At 56.1% G+C, this 21,818-nt stretch overlaps 2 protein-coding genes across 4 annotated transcripts in view; one reads left to right on the top strand and one right to left on the bottom strand.

The window, feature by feature from the left end:
• On the top strand, positions 1-18,552 carry Ephb4 (EPH receptor B4). Of its 2 annotated transcripts, none has more exons than XM_013509481.1 (17): positions 1-522; positions 3,223-3,293; positions 3,397-3,684; positions 4,768-5,164; positions 7,615-7,770; positions 7,935-8,267; positions 8,697-8,821; positions 9,427-9,592; positions 11,153-11,258; positions 11,548-11,612; positions 11,884-11,997; positions 12,080-12,327; positions 15,221-15,436; positions 15,714-15,863; positions 16,142-16,335; positions 16,507-16,662; positions 17,533-18,552. In XM_013509481.1, the coding sequence occupies exons 1-17, from the start codon at positions 471-473 to the stop codon at positions 17,660-17,662; spliced, it is 2,967 nt and encodes a 988-aa protein (XP_013364935.1). In that variant the 5' UTR covers positions 1-470; the 3' UTR covers positions 17,663-18,552. The 2 variants fall into 2 exon arrangements, with proteins under 2 accessions (XP_013364935.1, XP_005413745.1); XM_005413688.2 differs by having other exon boundaries at positions 11,156-11,258.
• A 1,951-nt stretch (positions 18,553-20,503) lies between these two features.
• Positions 20,504-21,818, bottom strand: part of Zan (zonadhesin) — a 41,619-nt gene continuing 40,304 nt past the window's right edge. Inside the window, exons 46-48 of one of the 2 annotated variants that reach the window (XM_013509449.1) lie at positions 20,804-20,924; positions 20,659-20,708; positions 20,504-20,577 (exon numbers count right to left, since the gene is read on the bottom strand). In XM_013509449.1, the coding sequence (XP_013364903.1) occupies positions 20,540-20,577; positions 20,659-20,708; positions 20,804-20,924 (209 nt within the window). In that variant the 3' untranslated portion in view covers positions 20,504-20,539. The remainder of the gene's footprint in view (positions 20,578-20,658; positions 20,709-20,803; positions 20,925-21,818) is intronic. The other variant, XM_013509448.1, reaches the window with a different exon arrangement.

The raw sequence follows: 21,818 nt of genomic DNA on the forward strand, positions 1-21,818 counted from the left end.
CCGGCCCGCCCGGCCCTGCGCCGCAGTCTCCCTCCCTCCCTCCCGCTGCGTCCCAGCTCCGGCTCCCACCCTCCCCGCCTGCTCGTAGCGCACTCCGCCGGTGGCGCGAGCGGCGCCTTTCCAGGGAGGGGGGGAGATCGCGAGCGATCGGCCCACTCCCAGCCAGTGGGGGCGGGTCCCCGAGGCCTCGGAGGGACCCCGACTCCAGCCACGTCTCGCTCCTCGCCCGCCGCGCTCGGCCGCTGCCCGGACGCCCCCCAGGCCGGCCTCCCGCGCGCGCAGGGAGGACGCGGGGCCACACCTGGGCGCCGCCGCCGGGTGCCCGCGCCTTCGCATGGGCCAGCGCTGAGGGCCTCGACCGAGAGTCTCGCGCGGGGAGTCGGCGCCCACCCGCCCCAGGGGGGAGCCAGACCTGGGGGGGCTAGGGCCCCCCAAACTCGGATCGTATCCAATCGCAGGAAGACGGCGCCATGGAGCTCCGGGTGCTCCTCTGCTGGGCTTCGCTCGCCGCTGCTTTAGAAGGTGAGTTTCCTGTGGGCACCCCGCCATTCGTGGAGCCCCCAAAGTTGGGCCTCGGGGTGGAGGGGCCCGAGCTCTCTTTATGCCTTCCCCAGCACCCCGACCCCAAACACTTCGGGCTGGAACGGGAGAGGGCGGGGAGGAGGCAGCCGGGCGGGGAGTGGAGTTTTCTTTTGTTTGGGAAAGAGATGGAGTCGGGCTCTGACCCGGGACGTTCCCCTGCCTCGGCTCCCCGGACTCTAACTCCTGATGCCGGACGACTTTGGCAGCCTTTCCTGTCTTCCCCACCTCAATCTTCCAAACTATCCCAAAGTTTCTGTCCGCTTCCCCACCTCTGGCTAAGCACGAAGGCACATTTCTGGAACATTTCAAACAGCAGGGACCAAGCACAACTTCATGGTAGGCCATAAAACGATCCCACCGTCCACCCTTTAGTGTCCACACCTGGGTCCTAGAACTCCGCATCCGGGTGGCTATGGCCGGCTTCAGCAGTCACGCACAGACCCTGGCGCGGCTTGCTGCGGTTTCCCCGGGCTGCTCCCTGTCCCTTTAAATGCCACCTAGACCCCAGCCTTGCCAGGCTCCTTGGCTGTCCCCCAACCCTGCACACCACCAGAAACTGCCCTGCAGGGCCCATGTCGCCCTCACTCAGCCCTGCTGCCTCCTTCTGGCCTCCCCAAGTTTCTGTCTTTTCTGTATTCCCCTCCAAATGTTTTTTCAAGATCCGTGGCCTCTCCTCCTCACCCCTGAGAGGGGCAGCCCAGAGCCCTGGAAGCCCTGCTCTCCTGTCCCTAATCTCCTTTCATTGAGCTGCCTGCCCCCCTTTCACTGCTCGGACTCAAAGGGGTCTCTGGGGGGTGGGCCTTGGGGGGAATGGAGGCGAAGCCCTTGGAAAACTGTTCTCCCCCAGGCGGGGCAGCGCTGCTCTGGGCTGGTCGGGGAGATCTGCCTGGCTCAGAGATGCAAGAAACGTGGGCTGGGAAAGAGGAAGCCAAATGGAGCAGAAAAAACACCCAGAGGAGGGTGATGAGAGGAAAAGAAAAGTGTAAAGAGCAAATGTTTGTTCTGCGCCTGATACCTGTGCAGAGCGCCTTTGCTCCCCACCTTACAGTTACCTCTAGCAACGCTGGGCGAGGGAGGTCTTATTGCTCCTATTTTATAGATGAGGAAACTGAGGCTTAGAGACGTGGAGTAATTTACCAGGCCGTGTACACCAGGGAAGGTGTGAGGTGGGAGACACCGTGGCAGTGAGAAAGAGCAAAGGATGTGGACATCAGGCTCTCCGGGGGAAGTGAGAGAGGGGACCAGTTGGCTGAGGGAGCAGGCGAGTCTGGGACCGGAGAGAAAGTGAGGCTGAGCCCAGAGCCGCGGACAGCCCTGCAGCAGAGACAGTGTGTAAATTGGAGACAGGAAAACACTACCCAGGCTGGAACAATGGAGGGTGGAGACGGCAGCCTCTATCCACCCCCTTCCCAGAACCCGGGCATCCTGTCCCCAGCGTGCTGGGCTGTCTCCTGCCACCCATGGGGGCCCTGGGGCTGGCCTCCGGCTGGCCGGGTTCCCACCTGGCCCCCACCTCACAGACATCACCTGCTTTCCAAGAGGCTGCCCGTCCCTTTTCCCTGGCCCTCAGGTGCACAGCTGGCTCCCGCTGGGCTGCTCTCAGCTCCACCCAGGTCCCCGGCCTCCTGTCCCCCACCGCACACGGGCCTCAGAGGGGATTCCCTCTCCCCGCCTTCCACTGCCAGGGGCTGTAGTTTCTTCTAATCCCCTTTTCCGCCACAACCCTGTCCCCTCCCCGAGACGCCGCGGCCCAGCCAGGTGTGTTCACCCCCCACACACGCACACCCCTAAAGTCACCTCCCCCTTTCCTTCCTGTAACCAAATCCAGATGTGAGGCCTTCGAAGGAGCCTGGGGGAACCCAGGGGTCCTGGCCTCCAGCACTTCCTCCTCCACAGGGCAGCAAGTGGTGGAGGGGCTAAGCCTGGGGCCGGCTCCACCGAGCAGGAGGGGAGCTCCGAGCTGGGGGAGGCTTTGGGGTGAAAAGGGGTAGAGACTTGGAAGAGGAGTGGAGGTGAGGGTGGGGAAGCCAGCCCTGAGTCTTTAGAGAAGGAGATGTGGGGACCCAGATGGCCTGCAGAGAGCCGGGTCGGACAGCAACCCTCTGCCCCTGCGCAGTCAGGGCCAGGCAGGGCTGGGGCAAGGCTCTTCTTTAAGAGGGTCTCCCCTCCCGCTTCTGTACTTCCAGTCCCTCCTCCAGGGCACAGCCTTTTGGGGAGGCCTTAGGCCTGGGGCTTCTCAGGGGCTGCTGGGAGGGGCATCAGCTGTCAGGGTGGGGCTGGCACTCAGAGCTAGAACTGTGAAGCTAAGTGTGTGTCTGTAATCCCAGCAGTCTAGGAGGCTGAGGCAGAAGGATCCCAAATTTGAGAGCCCAGCCTGGGCAACTTAGTGACTTAGTGGTCTCAGAGTGAAAAGAGAAGGGCTGGGCATGTAGCTCAATGGGAAGGCCCAGGATTCAATCCCTGGCACTGCCATCAGTCAGTCAATGGATGAATCCGGGGAGGATGCAGAGGGCGGAGCTTGCCTCTTCGTCTGTCTCTCCAGTTTGGAGCTAAGAGGATCACTGGCAGCAATTCCCAGGCCCTTCCTGATCTCTCTACCCTTCTCCTCCCGGCACTGACTTATCTTTCTCCCTGCCTTAGAGACCCTGCTAAACACAAAATTGGAAACTGCCGACCTCAAGTGGGTGACGTTCCCGCAGGCCGATGGTCAGGTGAGAGCTGGGCCTGGGAGGGACCCTGAGGGAGGAGGGAGTAGAGGGTGCCTCCCCCGCCCCTCCACGGAGGCTCCAGTGACCCCTTCCTTTCTCCCTGCAGTGGGAAGAGGTGAGCGGCCTGGACGAGGAGCAGCACAGCGTGCGCACCTACGAGGTGTGCGATCTGCAGCGCTCCCCCGGCGTGGCGCACTGGCTGCGCACGGGCTGGGTCCCACGCCGCGGCGCCGTGCACGTCTACGCCACGCTGCGCTTCACCATGCTCGAGTGCCTGTCCCTGCCCCGCGCCGGCCGCTCCTGCAAGGAGACCTTCACCGTCTTCTACTACGAGAGCGACGCCGACACGGCCACGGCGCTCACACCGGCCTGGATGGAGAACCCGTACATCAAGGTGGCGGGGCTCAGGGTGGCGGCAGGGTGGGGCAACTCAGAGGGAGCGCATTCGGCAGGGGCATGGGGTGAGAAGGCAGTGGTCTGGGCTGGGGAGCTGCACCGTACAGGTGGTCTGCCTGTGTGGGCCACCTCTGTCACTGGCCCAGCCATGCTGTGCTTCTCTCCTTTTTTTTTTTTTTTTTTTTTGTGGTACTGATGAATGAATCCGGGGCTTTAGCACTGAGCTACATCCCCAGCCGTTTTTATTTAATGATTGGCTTGGATTTTGATTTTTGAGACAGCATCTTGCTAAATTGCTAAGTTCCCCATGTCAGAGCTGGACTTGAGATCCTCCTGCCTCAGCCCTTCCAGAGTGCTGGGGTTACAGCCCCAACACCCTGCTCACTTTATCCTTTCTGACTGCACCAGGTCCTCTGCAGCCCCAGCCAGTGCCGCAGCTGATGATTCCCTCTGGCTGCTTCTCTGATGCTTCCGCTGAGTCCCTACTTGTCTTTCCTTTGTCAGCTCCCGGGGTCCCCTGTGCTGCCTTAGCCGACTGATTCTCCCTGCCCTGGTCCTGCCAGTCAGTCCACATGCCTGTCACTTCTCTGTAATTCCTTCATTTCCCCTCTTCCTCCTTTTTCTTCTTTGTAGTTCTGGGGACTGAACCCAGGGCCTTCATACAGAACTACATATCTAGTCCTTCCTTTATTTTGAGACAGGTTCTTGCTAAGTTGCCTGGGTAGGCTTAAACTTGCAGTCCTCCTGACTCAGCCTCCCAAAGTTTTGAGATTGTAGGCGTGTGCCACCACACCTGGCTCAATTCATTCGTTTCTGTCTCTCCTTGGCTCTGAGATTGGGACCTGGCACAGTGTAGGTGACGATAAATGTAGAACACGTGAGTGGCTGAGAAAGGGTCCAGGACAGCAGCTGTACACATCTAGGAGCAAGAAGACTGGTGGGCCGCTTCAGGGCCTGTGGGAAAGTGCACATTGGGGTGGGTGGAAGAAGGTTCTAGAACAGAGAGGTTAGGGAAGGGAGGTGCCGGGGGATGACAGCCCCTGGGCCTGAGGAGCGGGGACAGTGAGTCTTCTCCCCGCAGGTGGACACGGTGGCTGCCGAGCATCTGACCCGGAAGCGCCCCGGGGCCGAGGCAACGGGGAAGGCGAATGTGAAGACGCTGCGGCTGGGCCCGCTCAGCAAGGCCGGCTTCTACCTGGCCTTCCAGGACCAGGGCGCCTGCATGGCCCTGCTGTCCCTGCACCTGTTCTACAAGAAGTGCCCCCAGCTGACCGTGAACCTGACCCACTTCCCAGAGACCGTGCCCCGCGAGCTCGTGGTGCCTGTAGCGGGCAGCTGCGTGGCCGACGCGGTCCCTGCGCCCGGCCCCAGCCCCAGCCTGTACTGCCGGGAGGACGGCCAGTGGGCCGAGCAGCCTGTCATCGGCTGCACCTGTGCCGCCGGCTACGAGGCCGTGGAGGGGAACACGAGGTGCCGAGGTGAGGGCTGGAGCCCCAGGGAAGCTGGGCCTGTCCATGGGGGTCGGCCCTGCTCCCTACTCTTGGCTCTGTTACTTGTTTGTTTGAGACAGAAATCACGAGATCCTCCTGCCTCGGCCTCCCGAGTGCTGGGATTACACCCCGCCTGGCTCTAGTTTTCTACTTTGCACTTCCCTCAGTCTAATACAAGTGCTTGTCACTGCGCCCATATGTGGGCATAGAGGGCATATGTGAGTCTTGGTGGAGGAGAAAAAAAAAGAAATGACTTTTTGTGTTTTTAGTATTGGGAACTGAACCCAGAGCCTTTGCAGTGAGCTACATCCTCCACCCTGTTCTATTTTTCTTTTTTTCTTTTGAGACAGGGGGTCTCATTAGCTCAAGCTAAGGTTGAACTTCTGATTCTCCTGCCTCAGCCTCCCAGAGTGCTGGGATTACAAGTGTGTGCCACCATGCCTGGCTTTAAAAATGACTTTTTATGTTCATGAGTTTTTACCTACAATGAGCCATGCATTCCCAGTGGAATGTGGCCAGCTGTGCAGCATTTGTGGCAGACCAGGGGCTTAGACACTCACCACGCAGAGAGAAACTCATGGTACATTCCAAGCGCTGTAGGTAGCTGAGAATGCTGGTTTTGCTCATCACAACTTTAGTATCGCAGTGGTTATGTGGCCTGCAATGGTTGTTGTCTTGTTTTCAAAGGAACTCCTGGTGCTATGTTGTGAACTTGGTTGTTTTTGTGATTCTTTTTTTTGTTTTGTTTTGTTTTTGGTTCCAGTAATTGAACCCAGGACCTTGTGCTTGCCAGGCAGGCTTTGTGCCGCTGAGCTAAATCCCCACCCCCTAGCTATCTTTTATTTTGCTTTTTGTTTATATTTTGGGTTTCTCATATAAGAGAAACCGTGTGATATTTGTGTCTTGATTTATTTCACTAACATTATGTTGTCAGGTGCTCCATTTTCCTTCAAATGACTCAAGTTTATCCTTCTTCATGGTAGAGTAATATTCCATTGTGTGTAAATACCATATTTTCTGTTTGTTTGGTTGGTTTTTTTTGGTACCAGAAATCAAACTCAGAACCTTGCGCTTACCAGGCAGGCGCTTATGCTGCTGAGCTATATCCCCAGCCCTACCACATTCTCTTTATTCATTTACCTGTGGATGGACATATTAGGCACTTCCAAGATTTAGCTTTTGTGAGTTGTGCTGCTATAAACATGGTATTCATGGGTCACAGTAATCAGATTTTTTTTTTTTTTTTTTTGGTCTTTTTGAGACAGGATCTTGCTATGGAGTTCAGGCTGGCCTTGAGCTTACTATGTAGCCCAGGCTGGTCTTGAACTCGCAAAGATCCTCCTGCCTCAGCCTCCCGAGTGCTGGGATTACAGGTGTGCGCAACCACACCTGGCCAGATGTCTTCTGTTCTTTTGGGAAGATACCTGGAAGGAAAGTAGCAGAGACAATTTCTTGTTTTTTTAAATACATTGATCACTGTCTCTTAGTTTACTTGGTTTCCTTGATAATTCTATGTATTTTGAGACGTGCATTTAAAATCTACTCTGAGCAAGGGTCTGAGGCATTCACTGGACAACCGTGGTTGATGCCAGAAAAAGCTAGGTATGAAGGTCCATCCTGTAATCCCAGCACTCCTGGAGGCTGAAGCAGGATGACTGCAAGTTTGAGGATTTTTAAAGCTAGCCTCCTGGGCAGCTTAGCAATTTAATGAGAATGCTGTCTCAAAACAAACAAACAAACAACAACAACAACAAAAGGGTTGGGAATGTAGCTTAGTGAAAGGGCTGGGTTTGATCCCAGTCAGTACCAGGAATAAAAAAAAGTAGGGCAGCCCCGTTCTGGAAGAAGAATCCCTTCCCCTCTGAGAGGTGAGGATCCTGGGAATCCTTCTTCCATCCGCTTTTAGCACTATGTGCCTCCGTAGAAGCAGCTGCATGTTTTTGGTGTACTGTATGTTTGACAAAGTCTGTGTAGCTCAGGTTGGCCTCAAACTCAAGATCCTCTTGCCTCAGCCTCCTGAGCACTGGGATAACAGGTGTCCATCACTATGTCTGGCCCTTGATGCACTTTTTTGAGGGGAGGGGGCCTATTTGAGACAGGGTCTCACTATGTAGTTCAAGCTCGACCTGAGCTCACTTTATAGCCCAGGCTGGTCTCAAACTCCAAAAGATCCTCCTGCCGCAGCCTCCCAAGTGCTAGGATTATAGGCATGCGCCATCATGCCTGGTCGTGCACTTTTTTTTTTTTGAGACAGAATCTTGCTTTGTAATTCAGGCTGGACTTGGACTCACTATGTAACCCAGGCAGGCATTGAACTGTCTCAGCAATCTTCCTGCCTCAGCTTTGCAAGTGCTGGAATTACAGGCGTGCGCCAACCTGCCTGGCCAAGGTGCGCGTTTTTGATACCCGCTCTCTCTTTCTTCCCCCGACCCCACCAGCCTGTGGCCAGGGAACCTTCAAGCCCCAGTCAGGGGAGGGGTCTTGCCAGCCCTGCCCAGCCAACAGCCACACCAACACCATTGGATCCTGGGTCTGCCAGTGCCGCATCGGGTACTATCGAGCCCGCACGGACTTGCGCAGTGCAGCCTGCACCAGTAAGTGACCAGGCCGCTCCTCGGGGAGGGGTATTGAGCCCCGGGTGGTCTCCGCACTGCGCCCCTCCCTCCCCGGGACCCTGGGCCTTGGCCATCCGTGAGGCGGGAGGTCAGCGCTGCTGCCTGCCCGCCGCCCCCGCTGACCGCTGGCTTCCGGTCTGCAGCGCCGCCCTCGGCCCCGCGCAGCGTCATCCACCACCTGAACGGCTCGTCCCTGCACCTGGAGTGGAGCGCGCCGCTGGAGTCTGGCGGCCGGGACGACCTCACCTACACGCTGCGCTGCAGGGAGTGCCGCCCGGGGGGCTCCTGCACGCCCTGCGGGGGTGACCTGACCTTCGACCCTGGGCCCCGAGACCTGGTGGAGCCCTGGGTGGCCATTCGAGGGCTGCGTCCTGACTTCACCTATACCTTCGAGGTCACTGCCCTGAACGGCGTGTCCTCCTTAGCCACAGGGCCTGTCCCGTTTGAACCGGTCAACGTCACCACTGACCGTGAGGGTAAGATGGGAAGGGCAGCGTGTGGTGTACAGGAGAGAAGCCTGTGGGAAAGGCTGACGGGCTGAGGGGGTGCAGGGATTGGAGTGTGGGATCCCCAGGAAGCACGGAGGGACAAGACCGGGAGAGAAAAAGATGGGAGCTGAGCCAGGCATGAAGGTTCAGGCCTGTAATCCCAGCCCTCTGGGAGGCTGAGGCAGGAGGATCTCAAATTTGAGGCCCACCTGGGCAAAGCAGTGATTTAGTGAGACTGCTTCAAAATAAAAAAACAAGGACTGGTGGCTCCCTGGAAGGACCCTCTGTTCAATCCCTAGTACTGTAAACAAAAAGGAATTCTTGAAACAGCCAGAAGATGGCAGAGCCACCAGCAAGAACTGGAAAAAATAAGGGCTTGATCCACCGTGAGCAGGGCCTCACGAGTCTGTGTCACAGTTCCCCCAGCAGTGTCCGACATCCGTGTGACGCGGTCCTCGCCCAGCAGCTTGACCCTGGCGTGGGCCGTTCCCCGAGCGTCCAGCGGAGCTGTGCTGGATTACGAGGTCAAGTACCATGAGAAGGTGAGACCAGCAGCCGGCTCTGTGGGTGCCAGAAGACCAGAGGTCTTCTCGGTCCAGGGCCAGGACATTTGAATTGCAGACATCTGATGAGCATTGGAATTCTAGGTCCGCCACATATGTGTGACATGAGCCATCCCTGTGGCCTCTGAGCCTTAGTATTCTCATCTATAAAATATAACAAGCTGAGCATGGTGGCACACCTGTCATCTCAGCATGCTAGGAGGCTGAGTCAGGAGGATCTCAAGTTTGAGCCCAGTCTGAGCAGTTTAGCAAGTGAGACCCTGTCTCAAAATAAAAAAGAGCTGAGGATGTAGCTCAGTGCAAAGGCCCTGAGTTCCATAGTACTAAAGTACTAAAACCAAAACGTATAACTAGTACTAGTACTAAAATCAGAATATATAGCTACCAGTCACAGAGTTATTTCAAGGACAGAATGATGTGATAAGTGCAGAATATTCACCAAGGGGTCACCTACCCAACCTTGAAGGCCTCTGATGCCCACAGCAGGACCCGGATGCAGCAATGGGGGTGTGTGGAGGAGGTGGTGGGAGGCAGAAGAGCAGCAGAAACCCAAGCTCTGACTTAACCCCCTACTTTCTGGACAGGGTGCAGAGGGCCCAAGCAGCGTCCGGTTCCTGAAGACCTCAGAAAACCGGGCGGAGCTCCAGGGGCTGAAGCGCGGAGCCAGCTACCTGGTTCAGGTGCGGGCTCGCTCCGAGGCTGGCTATGGGCCCTTCGGCCAGGAGCACCACAGCCAGACCCAGCTGGACGGTGAGTGGCGTGTGGGAAGGCACCCCCAGACTCCCCCAAAGGCAGCCCTGTGGGCCTGGCCCAGTGAAAAGAAGGCACGGTGGAGGAACCAAACCCAGCCGCCGGGGCAGGTGGCTTGGGGCTCATTAGCCACAGGACATAGCCTTCCCCTTGACCCAGTGCCCCCCCTTCTCAGGTAACAAAGGGGGGCACTTGTGAAGTCTTTTTACAGGGTTCTGAGGATTGCATGCAGTAACACCTGCATCTTTTAATAGGCAAGGCTGATGTTTTCTAAACTTTGTAATGTTTTTTGTTTTTGTTTGTTTCGGGAATAAGATCTTGGGCCAGGGATATGGCTCACTGGCACAAGTATCTGGCGAGCGCAAGGTCCTGGGTTCGATTCCTGGTACCAAAAAGAGAGAGAGAGATAAGGTCTCATTATATAGTCCAGTCTGGCCTTGAACTCTGTAGCCTAGGCTGCCCTCTAACTTGTGATCCTTCTTCCTCAGCCTGTTGAGTGCTGGTATCATAGGTATGAGCCACCATACCCAGCAAATTTTGTAATTTTTATTTTTATTTATTTATTTATCTCTTTGAGACAGGGTCTCGCTGTGTAGTTCAGGCTGGCCTTGGGCTCACTTTGTAGGCCAGGCTGGTTTCGAACTCACAATGATCCTCCTGCCTCAGCCTCCCGAGTGCTGGGATTACAGGCATGTGCCACCATGCCCGGCTGTAATTTTTAAATAGATTTATTGGGAATGCAGTCCTCATGCCGTATGACCCATCCATTCCATTTGAAGTATGTAATTCCGTGGCTTTTAATGCACTTATGGTTATGCAGCTGCTATCACTCGGTTGAGAACATTTCTAGGACGCTGAAAGAGACCCTCTGCCCTTCATCTTTTTTTTTTTTTTTTGGTTTTTCTCCGGTACCAGGAACCGAACTCACGACCTTGTGCTTGCCAGGCAGGCACTTTTGCCGCTGAGCTAAATCCCCAGCCCCCTCTGCCCTTCATCTTTTTTTTTTTTTTTTGGTTTTTCTCCGGTACCAGGAACCGAACTCACGACCTTGTGCTTGCCAGGCAGGCACTTTTGCCGCTGAGCTAAATCCCCAGCCCCCTCTGCCCTTCATCTTTGTGTTGTTTTTTTTTAAAATTTTTTCCTGTCCTTTTTTGAGACAGGGTCTCGCTATGCAGTTCAGGCTGACCTTGAGCTCACTTTGTAGCCCAGGCGGGTCTTGAACTCACAACGATGCTGCTTCCTCAGCCTCCTGAGGGCTGGGATTACAGGCGTGCGCCACCATGCCTGGCTTCCTTTGTCTTTGAAATCTTCCATTCCAATAAAACTTTTTGTGGATACTAATACTTACACAATAAAATTAAAGCTGTCCTGGCAACAACAAAGCTGGGAAGCACGCTCCCTTATTCTGAACGATCTCAGAGGAGCCACAGGCACAGGTTCAAGCCTCCGCTGGTCACACTGGGCTGGGGCCTGTTCTCTGGCGACCTGGGCTCCATGCCTGAGGCTGGGGAGGCGGCTGCAGGGGCCGTGGCCCTGCCTGATCGGCGGCCTCTCCTCCAGCAGAGAGTGACAACTGGCGTGAGCAGCTGGCCCTGATCGCTGGCACTGCGGTCGTGGGTGTGGTGCTGGTCCTGGTGGTCATTGTCATCGCCGTTCTCTGCCTCAGGTAAGGGCTCCGGGACCCTGGAGGCCCTGGAATCCCCGCTGCTGGCTGTGGGCTATGGGCTCCAGGGCGAACGTCTCTGGCTGCCCCTCTGGCCTCTTTCCACTGGGGATCTTTGCTGAACCCGAGTCCCTCCCTCCCTGGCTGCTTTTTTTCTTTCTCTCACAAATGCTATGCAAGCGCTGGCCAGGAGCGTCGCAACGCAACGCGACGCCCCAGCCCCTTCCCTTCTACAGTAATACTGAAGCGTGCGGCTCTTTTTACCTTCTGCTTCTTTCCCCCCTGGCTATAGGAAGCAGAGCAATGGAAGGGAGGCGGAATACTCCGACAAACACGGGCAGTACCTCATCGGCCACGGTAAGCGCACCTGCCCTAAAGGGAGTACAGTCCAGCGGAGGTTTTTAGAAAAAATATTTTTGGCAGCTCTAGCAGATGACCCCAGGGCCTTCCCCCTCAGCTACATCCCTACCTCCCTTTTTGTTTTTAATTTTGAGACAGGGTCTCACTAAGTTGCTAAGTTGCCCAGGCTGGGTTCAAACTTGCCATCCTCCTGCCTCAGCCTCCCAAAGTGCTAGGATTCCAGGAGGAAGTTACCTCTTGGCTAATGGGAGCCTACACCACCGTTCAGGTACGAAGGTCTACATTGACCCCTTCACTTATGAAGACCCCAATGAGGCTGTGAGGGAATTTGCCAAAGAGATTGACGTGTCCTATGTGAAGATCGAGGAGGTGATTGGAGCAGGTGAGTGGGGGGAGCCGCAGCAGGTGGGGCTGAGGGCAGGGATGCAGCCGGGGAGAGCTGACTGTCCTGTCCCCCGTCCAAGGCGAGTTTGGGGAGGTCTGCCGGGGGCGGCTGAAGGCCCCGGGGAAAAAGGAGAACTGCGTGGCCATCAAGACCCTGAAGGGCGGCTACACAGAGCGGCAGCGGCGTGAGTTCCTGAGCGAGGCCTCCATCATGGGCCAGTTCGAGCACCCCAACATCATCCGCCTGGAGGGCGTGGTCACCAACAGCATGCCGGTCATGATCCTCACGGAGTTCATGGAGAACGGCGCCCTGGACTCCTTCCTGCGGGTGAGCCCGCGCCCCGTCCATGGGCGTCCCAGAAGTGGGTGGACAGCGGGCCCCTCGCAAGCTGCAGCCCCTCTCCCTGGGCTCCAGACTTTTGCTCATGTGTTTGGTTTGTGTTTTTATTTTACAGTACTGGGGATTAAACCCAGGGTCTTCACACTGAGCTGCAAACACCACCACCCCCTTTATTTTTTTATTTTGGAACAGGGTCTACTAGGTCACCCAGCTGCCCAGATTGGGCTTCAATTTGAGATCGTCCTGCCTCAGTGTCCCAGAAAGCTGGGATTACAGGCCCCGCCCTCATGCCTGTCTCCGCTCTTGGTTTTGTGTTGGGGAAAGGTTGAGTCCCTGTCTCGAGTGTCCTTGGTCCTTTCTGTAGGAGGTTATTCCTTTTTCTGACAAATATTTACTGAGCGTCTCCTATTTACCAGCCCCTGTCCAGGACCTGGGGATAAAGCCAGGAACATGGCAGACAGGATTTCTGCTCTTGCCAAGCAGACAGCCTTGTGAAATTAACAAGTAGCAAATCACTGCAGCAGTGAAACCTATCAGAAGGGATCATGGGGCAGTGGCTGGAGATGAGATCACTTTAACTGGTTTTACTGGAAAAAAAAAAAAACCTCATAGGTTTTAAAAAAACCTCATAGGTTTTTTTTTTTTAAACCTCATAAGGCATTAAAAGAAAAAACTCAGCACCGGGCGTAGTGGTACAAGTCTGTAATCACAGCGCCGTGGAGGCTGAGGTGGGAGGATCACAAGATTGAGCCCAGTCTGGGAAAATTTGCTGCTTAGCAAAACCTGGTCTCAAAATAAAAAATAAAAAGAGGTCTAAGTATGTGCCAGTGTGTGCAGGCTCAGGTTCAATCCTAAGTGCCACCCCCCAAAAAAAAGAAAGAAAAAAAGAAAAAACTGGAACATTTTCCTATAATTTTTTTTTTTTTGTACTGGCAGTCGAACTCAGGACCTTGCGCTTGCCAGGCAGGCGCTTGTGCCGCCGAGCTATATCCCCGGCCCGTGGAACGTTTTCCTACCCAGTTGATACTCACATCCCCAGTTGTTCCCCCAGATGTCACTTGCTGCTGGTTTGCACCAACAGGAATCTGGGTGTAACACCTGGGTTTTTCTGAGCTTCTAAATCCTGAGCACTGCTTTGCTGAAGAGCTGGGCCCCTTATCTCTGTGACCCCTGAATGTCCTGGGCTTGTGGCTTCTTCCTGACAGGCTCATTTAGCTTGTTTCTTTGCAGTTCCTGTAAGTGAAGCCCTCTGGCGTTCTGATAAGTTGGAAGTTAAATGTGTGTCCACACTGCAGTGGGTGCTGTGTGTTTCACACAGGTCCCATCATGAGACACCCAGTCTGGCTTCTCCCACAGAGCGGAGACAGAGCCACAGCGGCTGAACAGCGCAGCCCCTCCCTATGGACATGAGAATCTGTCCTGATACTGGGACTATCCAAAGGTCACACTGCAAGGAAGGGAGGAAACAGATGAGAGAAGAGATGACATTTGGGACCAGGTGTGGTGGCGAATATCTATAATCCCAGGACTCTGGGAAGCTGAGGCAGGAGGATTCCAAATTGAACTCCAGCCTGGACAAATTAGCAGCTAAGCAAAAACTTGTCTCAAAATAAAAAAAGGCTAGGGATGTAGCTCATTGTGAAAGCCCTGGGTTCAGTTCCTAATACTGAAAAATAAAAAGGAAGAGCCGGTTGAGAGAAAATGGGAAAAGAAAATTTGGGGCCCAGAGCAGGTAGGAACCATTTAAGAAACAGTGGTTCGGGCTAGGGATTAAGCTCAGTGTCATAAGTGCCTGCCTGGCAAGCGCAAGGTCCTGAGTTCGATTCCCGGTACCAAAGAAAAAAGAAACAGTGGTTCATTGTGGTTGCCCCTCGTGAGCAGAGGCGTGATGGTGATCCCTGAGGTGGGGGAGAGCCCCTGGGGGGTGGTTCTGGTAGGACAGTGAGTGACCGGAAGAGATCCCTGTGACTTGGTGCTGGGGAGCTGGTGCGGAAGCAGGGATGCATGGGGAGCCTGGCTCTGCCCTTTGGGCTTTGGGCCGGGGAGAAGTGGTTAGACTGGTGACATATTTTGGAAGCAGAGCCAGCAGAGTGGCATGATGGACTGCTAGCGGCAGGCGGGGGAGGAGTCGCAGGCGACTGAGGTCCCTACCTGACCACTGCCCAAGTGGTGTTTCCGGGAACTGAGATGGAAGGCCCAGGGCAGGTGTGCGTCTGCAGGCTGGGTTCAGGACTCACTTGGGCTCTCGTCCCTGACCCTGCGGGGACCCTGCACCCAGCTGAGCCCAGGGGATGGGGTCCGTTAACCCTGTGCCTGGCTGGTGCACCGGGTGGGAGCAAACTGTAGAGTGAAGGTTGGGCTCTCCGCCTCGGCTGAGCGCTGAGTACCCATTTCTCCCCGTTCTCTGGCAAAACCACACACACTTCGTTCAAGAGGGCTGAATGAGATTGTGCTTGGCAGCCTGACTGCAAAGTGAGACCCTGTCTCAAAACAAAGTATTGCTTGAGAATTTTCTGCATGTAAAGCGCTGTACGGGGTTAAATGGAAGAAACATACTTAAGGTCACTCTTCATTGTCAGTAAGCCTGTTGTAAGGTTATCATAAGAGCTGCGAGAGGGGCTGGGGATTTAGCTCAGCGGCAAAAGTGCCTGCCTGGCATGCGCAAGGTCGTGAGTTCGGTTCCTGGTACCGGAGAAAAACCAAAAAAAAAAAGAGCTGCGAGAACTTGGGGTGACGGGGAAGAGGAGGTTCACCTGGGCAAGTTGGCAGGTCCGCTGCAGGTGAGGTGGTAGGTCTGTAAGTGCCAGGCACAGATCAAGGAGTGGAAGGACGGGGAGTGGTGGGTAACCCTAACCAATGTCCTCTGCTTGTCCCCTCCCAGCTTAATGACGGACAGTTCACCGTCATCCAGCTGGTGGGCATGTTGCGGGGCATTGCCTCAGGCATGCGGTACCTGGCTGAGATGAGCTACGTGCACCGAGACCTGGCTGCCCGAAACATCTTGGTCAACAGCAACCTGGTCTGCAAGGTCTCAGACTTCGGCCTGTCCCGTTTCCTGGAGGAGAACTCTTCTGATCCCACCTACACCAGCTCTCTGGTGAGCAGGGGCGCAGGGGATGAGCCGGGGTCTCAGGGCCATGTGGGGAGGGCAGGTTGGGAAGGTGGGAGCATGGGGATTGGCAGTCCTGGCCCAGGGGAAGGATACAGGCACATGCTAAAGGCAAACAGACCTCCGGATGTCTAGGAAAGGAAGAGAGCTGGGAAGATGGGAACTTAGGTCCCAGAAAGAAAGAAGGCCAGACCTAGGGGGACAAGGCAGGATGGTGGGGGTGGTTGGGGCTGAGGGCCTGGGTTTACCTTTTCATCCTTCCCAGGGTGGAAAGATTCCCATCCGATGGACAGCCCCCGAGGCCATTGCCTTCCGGAAGTTCACCTCAGCCAGCGATGCCTGGAGCTACGGGATCGTGATGTGGGAGGTGATGTCTTTCGGGGAACGGCCATACTGGGACATGAGCAATCAGGATGTAAGTGTCCCGCGGTTATATTAGGCTTTCCTGTGTGTTCTCTCCTAGGAAATGCAGTGGGGGTGGGGTGTCCAGGTGCACTCTTGGGGGGTCCTTGGGATGGTGGGAGGTAACACAGAAAAGGTGATCTTTCCAGGAGCAGAGGGCAGGTTGGGAAGTTGCATGTCCAGATTATAGCCCGAGATCTGCTAGGGTGTCTGCCCTAGTATCGGCCAAGTCACCATTTTGCTGAGTCCCTCTGGGACAGCCTCACCCCGTGCTGCTTCCTGTCCTCTCAGGTGATCAACGCCATTGAACAAGACTACCGACTGCCCCCGCCCCCAGACTGCCCCACCTCCCTCCACCAGCTCATGCTGGACTGCTGGCAGAAGGACCGGAACGCCCGACCCCGCTTTCCCCAGGTGGTCAGTGCCCTCGACAAGATGATCCGGAACCCTGCCAGCCTCAAAATCGTGGCCAGGGAGAACGGCGGGTGAGGACCCCAGAGAACAAGCCCTCCTTCCCTCGGTCTGTCAAGGCCCGAGATCCCCTCCTGGCCCTTTGGTGGTATGTGGCGTGGTCCCTGGGGGCCCCTCCGAGGCTGGGCTCCACGTCCCCTTACTCAGACCTGGTACTCAGCATTCCACTCCTCCCCGCCTCACAGGGCCTCACACCCACTCCTGGACCAGCGGCAGCCTCACTACTCCGCCTTTGGCTCTGTGGGCGAGTGGCTTCGAGCCATCAAGATGGGAAGATACGAAGAAAGTTTTGCAGCGGCTGGGTTCGGCTCCTTCGAGCTGGTCAGCCAGATCTCCGCAGAGTAAGTGCAGGGGGCAGCAGGAGAGGGCACTTGGGGACAGTGAGCAGGGGGGCCTGACTCAGGCTCTCGGGTGCCTCTGGGGTCCACCTCCATGTAATCTCCCAGCAGCAGCAGTAAGGGCGTTGCCCGTGCCGTGCCCAGAGCAGCCCCCAAGCAGAAGTGGGGGTGGCTAAGGAGCACGTCTTCCTCCTGGCCACACGTGCCCACCCTGTGACTCCTGGAACCTCCCCAGCCCTGGGTCACCACCCTTCTTGCCACAGCACCCCCCATCTTTGTGCATCTGTGTGCATTCCAGACCTAGCTCTCAGGAACGTGTCAACCCTGCTGCTCTTTTCCCACCCATAAAAGGAGAACACTGGACTAGGTTTTGGAGATCCTTCCCGGCTTGAATGTTAAATGGTTTTATGATTCTGTTGACTCCCAAGTAACTCTTCTCCCTGGCTGGCTGCTCTCTGAGACTCTTCACGTTTGTCTCCCGGGAGGCCGCATCTCCCCTTCCTCTCCACCCAGTTCTTCCTCTCTCGCTGGCTATTTCTTCTCACTTCACCTTTAACCAGTAAAACAATCTGTGCAGCCCCTTACCCCATGCCGGCTTCGTTTTCCTTCCTCCCCTCCCAGCCCTGCACCCTAAGCCCTTGCTTGGTAGACACAGCCCCACTGCCTACTGTGGCTGCACAGAAGGGTGCCTGGCGACTTAAATCCTCCAGAAACTGCCCCGCAACTAATGACATCATTCTGCCCTTCTTTCCCCACCCCACACTGGCGTTCTTATTGGCTGACAATCCCGGATCCCTGGAAGGGGTCTGGGGATAAGTGAGGTGTTCAGGACTAGGAGCCCTGTAGCACACGGAATCCTGTCTCCCCTCACAGGGACCTGCTCCGAATTGGAGTCACTCTAGCGGGACACCAGAAGAAGATCTTGGCCAGTGTCCAGCATATGAAGTCCCAAGCCAAGCCTGGAACTCCAGGCGGGACAGGAGGACCAGCCCCGCAGTACTGACCTGCAGGACCTCTTCACCCCAGGAACACGGCCTCCCCTTCTTCCAGGGGCAGAGTCTGGTGGGGACTCACAGAGATCCCCAGCCCTGGGCTGGATAGCACTTTGAACCCGTGGGGGTGGGGAGTTGGCAATTTGGAAAGAGGATTTTGGGGGACTGTGCCACTTAAGAGGGTAGAAATCGCTTTCTGGCCCCTCCAGGTGGGAAACCCCCGAGCCAGGGTGAGGGTGCCTTTCCCTCAGGACTAAGTGTAGCCAGAGGAAGAGGAAACGCCCTTAATCTCCCGGCTTCCCAGGTGCTCCCCCTCACCTTGAGGGACAAGTCCCTGCAGACCAAAGAGAGGGTGACCAGCCTGCCAGCTTGGGAGTGGAGGAGCGCTGTCCCAGGAGGTGGGAAGGGGTGTCACGGCCCAGTGACGCAGTCATTGGGCTTGGATGTCCCAACTTGCTGCTGCCACCCCCCGACACAATCATCTTTCCCTTATAAATGCCCCTTCCCCATCTGCTGCCTTCATATTGAAGGTTCATGAGATTTCGTTTGTTTTTGGTCTTATTTTTCCTCCTTCCCCTTTTATTTTTTTGTTTCGTTTGTTTTTCTAGCGTCCTTGTCCTAGTTTTTGTGTTGGAGGGCACCTGTTTCCTCAGCTCCTCCTCTGCCCGTGTTGCAGCGGACCCATGGAGGTCCGTTTCCAGAACAGTGCCTTGGCCATGCCACAACCCCAGATTCACTGCTCCCCAAGCACCCCCAAACTGTGTCCGTGAGGGAGTGTGGGGGAGGGGTCAAGGGGCAGGGGGGTCAGTGGTGGGAACCAGAGACAAGACACCCGGTGCTTGGAGGGGTTCTTAAATTATATTTAAAAATTAAAAAGAAACTTTTTTTTGTATAAATAAAAGAAAAATGGGTCATACCGCAGTTCTGGGGGGTGATTGGGAGCTAGCCTTACAAAGACGGTGGGGTCGGGGTCCAGATGATCAGGCAGTGGGGGTGGGGGCCTGGGTGCTTGGTTCCCAGCCTCAGGGTGGGGTGGTGGGGTGGGGGCCGTGGGAGATGAGTCACTGGCAGCTGCTTCTAACTGCTCCAGCTGGCTGTGCCAAGAGCCTGGGGCACCTCCGGGGTGGGGCGGCCCCCTTCCAGCCTGTCCTGCTTGCTTTTAGGACTACCAGGAGGCTGTATAGAGGAAGTGGGGGGGTTGAGTTCATAGCCCTGCTGCAGCCCCCTGTAAGAGGAAGGGACATGGGCCGGGGGAGTGTCTAGTCAGTTGGGGGAGACACATGTGGGCCAGATGTTGGCAGCTGGGATTGGTTTAGTGGCAGTGGGGGAGTCGGCATGGGCTGTGGGGGAGGGGAGCGCTGGGAGTGGCTGCGGGGAGACCCCACGTGTGCAGCTGCCGCCGAGGACAATTCCCCCATTCAATCTGCCGCTCCGCAGGTTCTCCCGGCCCGGGAAGGGAGGGGGCCACCCTCCTGTCTGCCCCGACTTCTTCCTCCCAGACAGGAAGAGGAGGCTGGGGTCGACACCGCACCCCCCCCCCCATTTCTTCCCTGCCCTCCCACCGGTACACCTGCAGGGGCAGGCCTGAAAGGGGCCAGTCTGGCTTTGTGGGAACAGCTTTCTCACCTCTGCCTCTCGGTCTCCCCCTGTTGTCATCTTGGGGCTAGTGCAGGACCTCCCAGCCTAGGGAGACTGCATGCTTTCCTGCCTCTACAGCCCAATTCTGGGTTTTTTTTTTTTTCCTTCCGGTATCAGGAATCGAACTCACGACCTGGCGCTTGCCAGGCAGGCGCTGTGCCCCTGAGCTAAATCCCCAGCCCCTACAGCCCTCTTCTGGAGCCCGTGACACGAGTCCTCAGTCCCATTCTTCCCTAGGGGACACAGCACTCCTTTTCTACCTCCTAAAGGGGGTGGGAGGGACCCAGTCCTGCCGAAGGAGGGGGTCCATCCAGCGGAGGCCACGCAGCCAAGCCTCTTCCTCTGCCACATCTGGGCTAGTACTGTGACCTTGAAGAGCTGATTCGGGAGAGGTAAAGGTCACAGGCTCTAGATGGAGACACAGCCCAGAGGTAAAGAAGAAAACCAGGTGGGGACCAGGTGCTCCCGTGCTTCCTGGGAGGGGGGGGGGGCACTGAGGGAGGGAAAGAAAGCTCCACCGGGCACGGCCACACCTATTTTCTAGAGCCCTTTCCGGGAAGTCTGCCGCAGGGCTGGCGGTCTTGGAGGATAAGTACAGAGTAATACAATAATACTGGTGTCCTGCCTGCCTGGACATCCCCAGACAGAGTCCCTGTGTCCACGCTCTCCCTGCCCAGCTGGCCAGCTTCCTTGCCTCTGGAGCCCAGCCTTCGGATGGTTCAACCCCGCCCCTCAAGTGAGGATCCGATCGGCCTTGGAGAATGAGCCCCTGGGGAGGGTTGGGTGGGGTGCAGTGCTCCTACTCCCAAGCCTGAGCCAACCCCACCCCTCAGTTCCCATAGTAACCAGGGGGAGCCAGAGAGGGTGGGGATTGCCCCCAAGACCACCCAGTGGGAAAAGTCCCAGTCCCCTTTCCAGCCCCTTGGCTTCTCATCATTAGGAATTTAGAGCTTCTCAATGACTTCAGTCCCCTTGGCAGGGAGCTCAGAGGCGAGCTACATTGTCTGAGAGCCAGGATTTCTAGCTGGGAGTGGTGGCACACCTGTAACCCGGCACTTTGAGAGGCTGAGGCAGGAGGATTGAAAATTTGAGCCCAATTTGGGCAATGTAGCAATTTAGTTAAAGACTGTCTCGAAATAAAAAAGGACTGGGTGTGTGTGGCTCAGTGCGAAGGCCTTAAGTTCAATTCCCACTACAGGAAAATAAATAAATAAACAGCTTTATTCTTTATGACCTTGTTTGAGGACAACTCAAAACAGTGACTTTGCGGCAGGCTCAGGAACAGTGTCTGAGGAGAAAGCAAGGACAGGTGTGTCAGGCACACAAGGCCCCTCTGGCCGCCCGGGCCCTGACCTCAAGGCTGGCTCACCTGGGGACAGCAGCTGGGCTCCAGGCTCCGTCTGGCCCTTCATTTTCTCCCTAGGATGGGGTGGGGAACCGAGGGAAGCATGAGGTCTGCAGGCACACCAGACCCCACCCACACCCCCGCCACCGCCACGTCCCCAGGAGCTCACCTCCTCTTCCCTCTTCTCCTCCTCTTCCTGGCCCTGCACATGCACTCTCTGCGCAGCACATGCACCAGGACTGTGACAGGCATGAGCAGGGTCAGCAGGATGGCCACCAAGCTGGGTGCTTCTGGGTGCAGAGAGAGAGACAGACACCAGAGAGTGGAAGGGGTGAGGGGGGGCAGGAGGAGGAGGAGTCCTTGGTCCTCAGTTGTCACACTGAGGGACCTCATCCCCTTACATCTCTGATGGTGGCTGATTCCCTTGCCAGGACACTGTCATCCCCAGGGACAGCAAGGCCCTAGTGCCACCTACCCCCAATATCCAGACCCAACTCCCATAAGCCTTTTTAGGGACTGCTTATCCGGTGGGCCCCTAGATCTGGGCAGCTCAGGAATTTCTTCTGCTATCAGCCTCCATTCATCCCTGGTCGGGAGACAGATGTCCCTCAGGCAAGGGAAACCTGGAGAGCCTTTGGCCCGGAGGTATGGTGGAGTTTGAGTTTGGGGTGGAAAAAAATGTAAAAGGTGTTGGGGAGACACAGAGGGCCCAGACAGGGAGTTAACTAGGTAAGCACAGAAGGGTGAGGGGTGAGAACTAGGGTTCAGAGAGAAGATTCCAGAGTGTGCAGGTAGGCGGTGGCTCAGGGACCAGTCAAGCACCCATGGCCCACGAATCTCTAGGGATCTTTTGTTTTTTGTACTAGGGATTGAGCCCAGGGCTTTTGCAATAGGCTATTTGCCTAGCCCCTTGTAAATTTTTATTTCTTTTAACTTTGAGACAGAGAGCTGGGTGTAAAGCTCAGCGGCACAAGCGCCTGCCTGGCAAGCATAAGGTCCTGAGTTAGATCCCTGGTACCAAAAAAAAAAAAAAAAAAACAAACTACAATTTTACTTCAAGAGGGCATAGAATCAGAGCCTGAGTCACAGAAACTGAGGGAGGAGGATCTCAAATTCAAGCCCAGCCTGCTCCCTTAGGAAGACCCTATCTCAAAATAAATTTTAGAGAGGCTGGAGTTGTAGCT

Source organism: Chinchilla lanigera, unplaced genomic scaffold (genome assembly GCF_000276665.1).
Source record: "Chinchilla lanigera isolate Chin_1 unplaced genomic scaffold, ChiLan1.0 scaffold00172, whole genome shotgun sequence".
Lineage (NCBI taxonomy): Eukaryota > Metazoa > Chordata > Mammalia > Rodentia > Chinchillidae > Chinchilla > Chinchilla lanigera.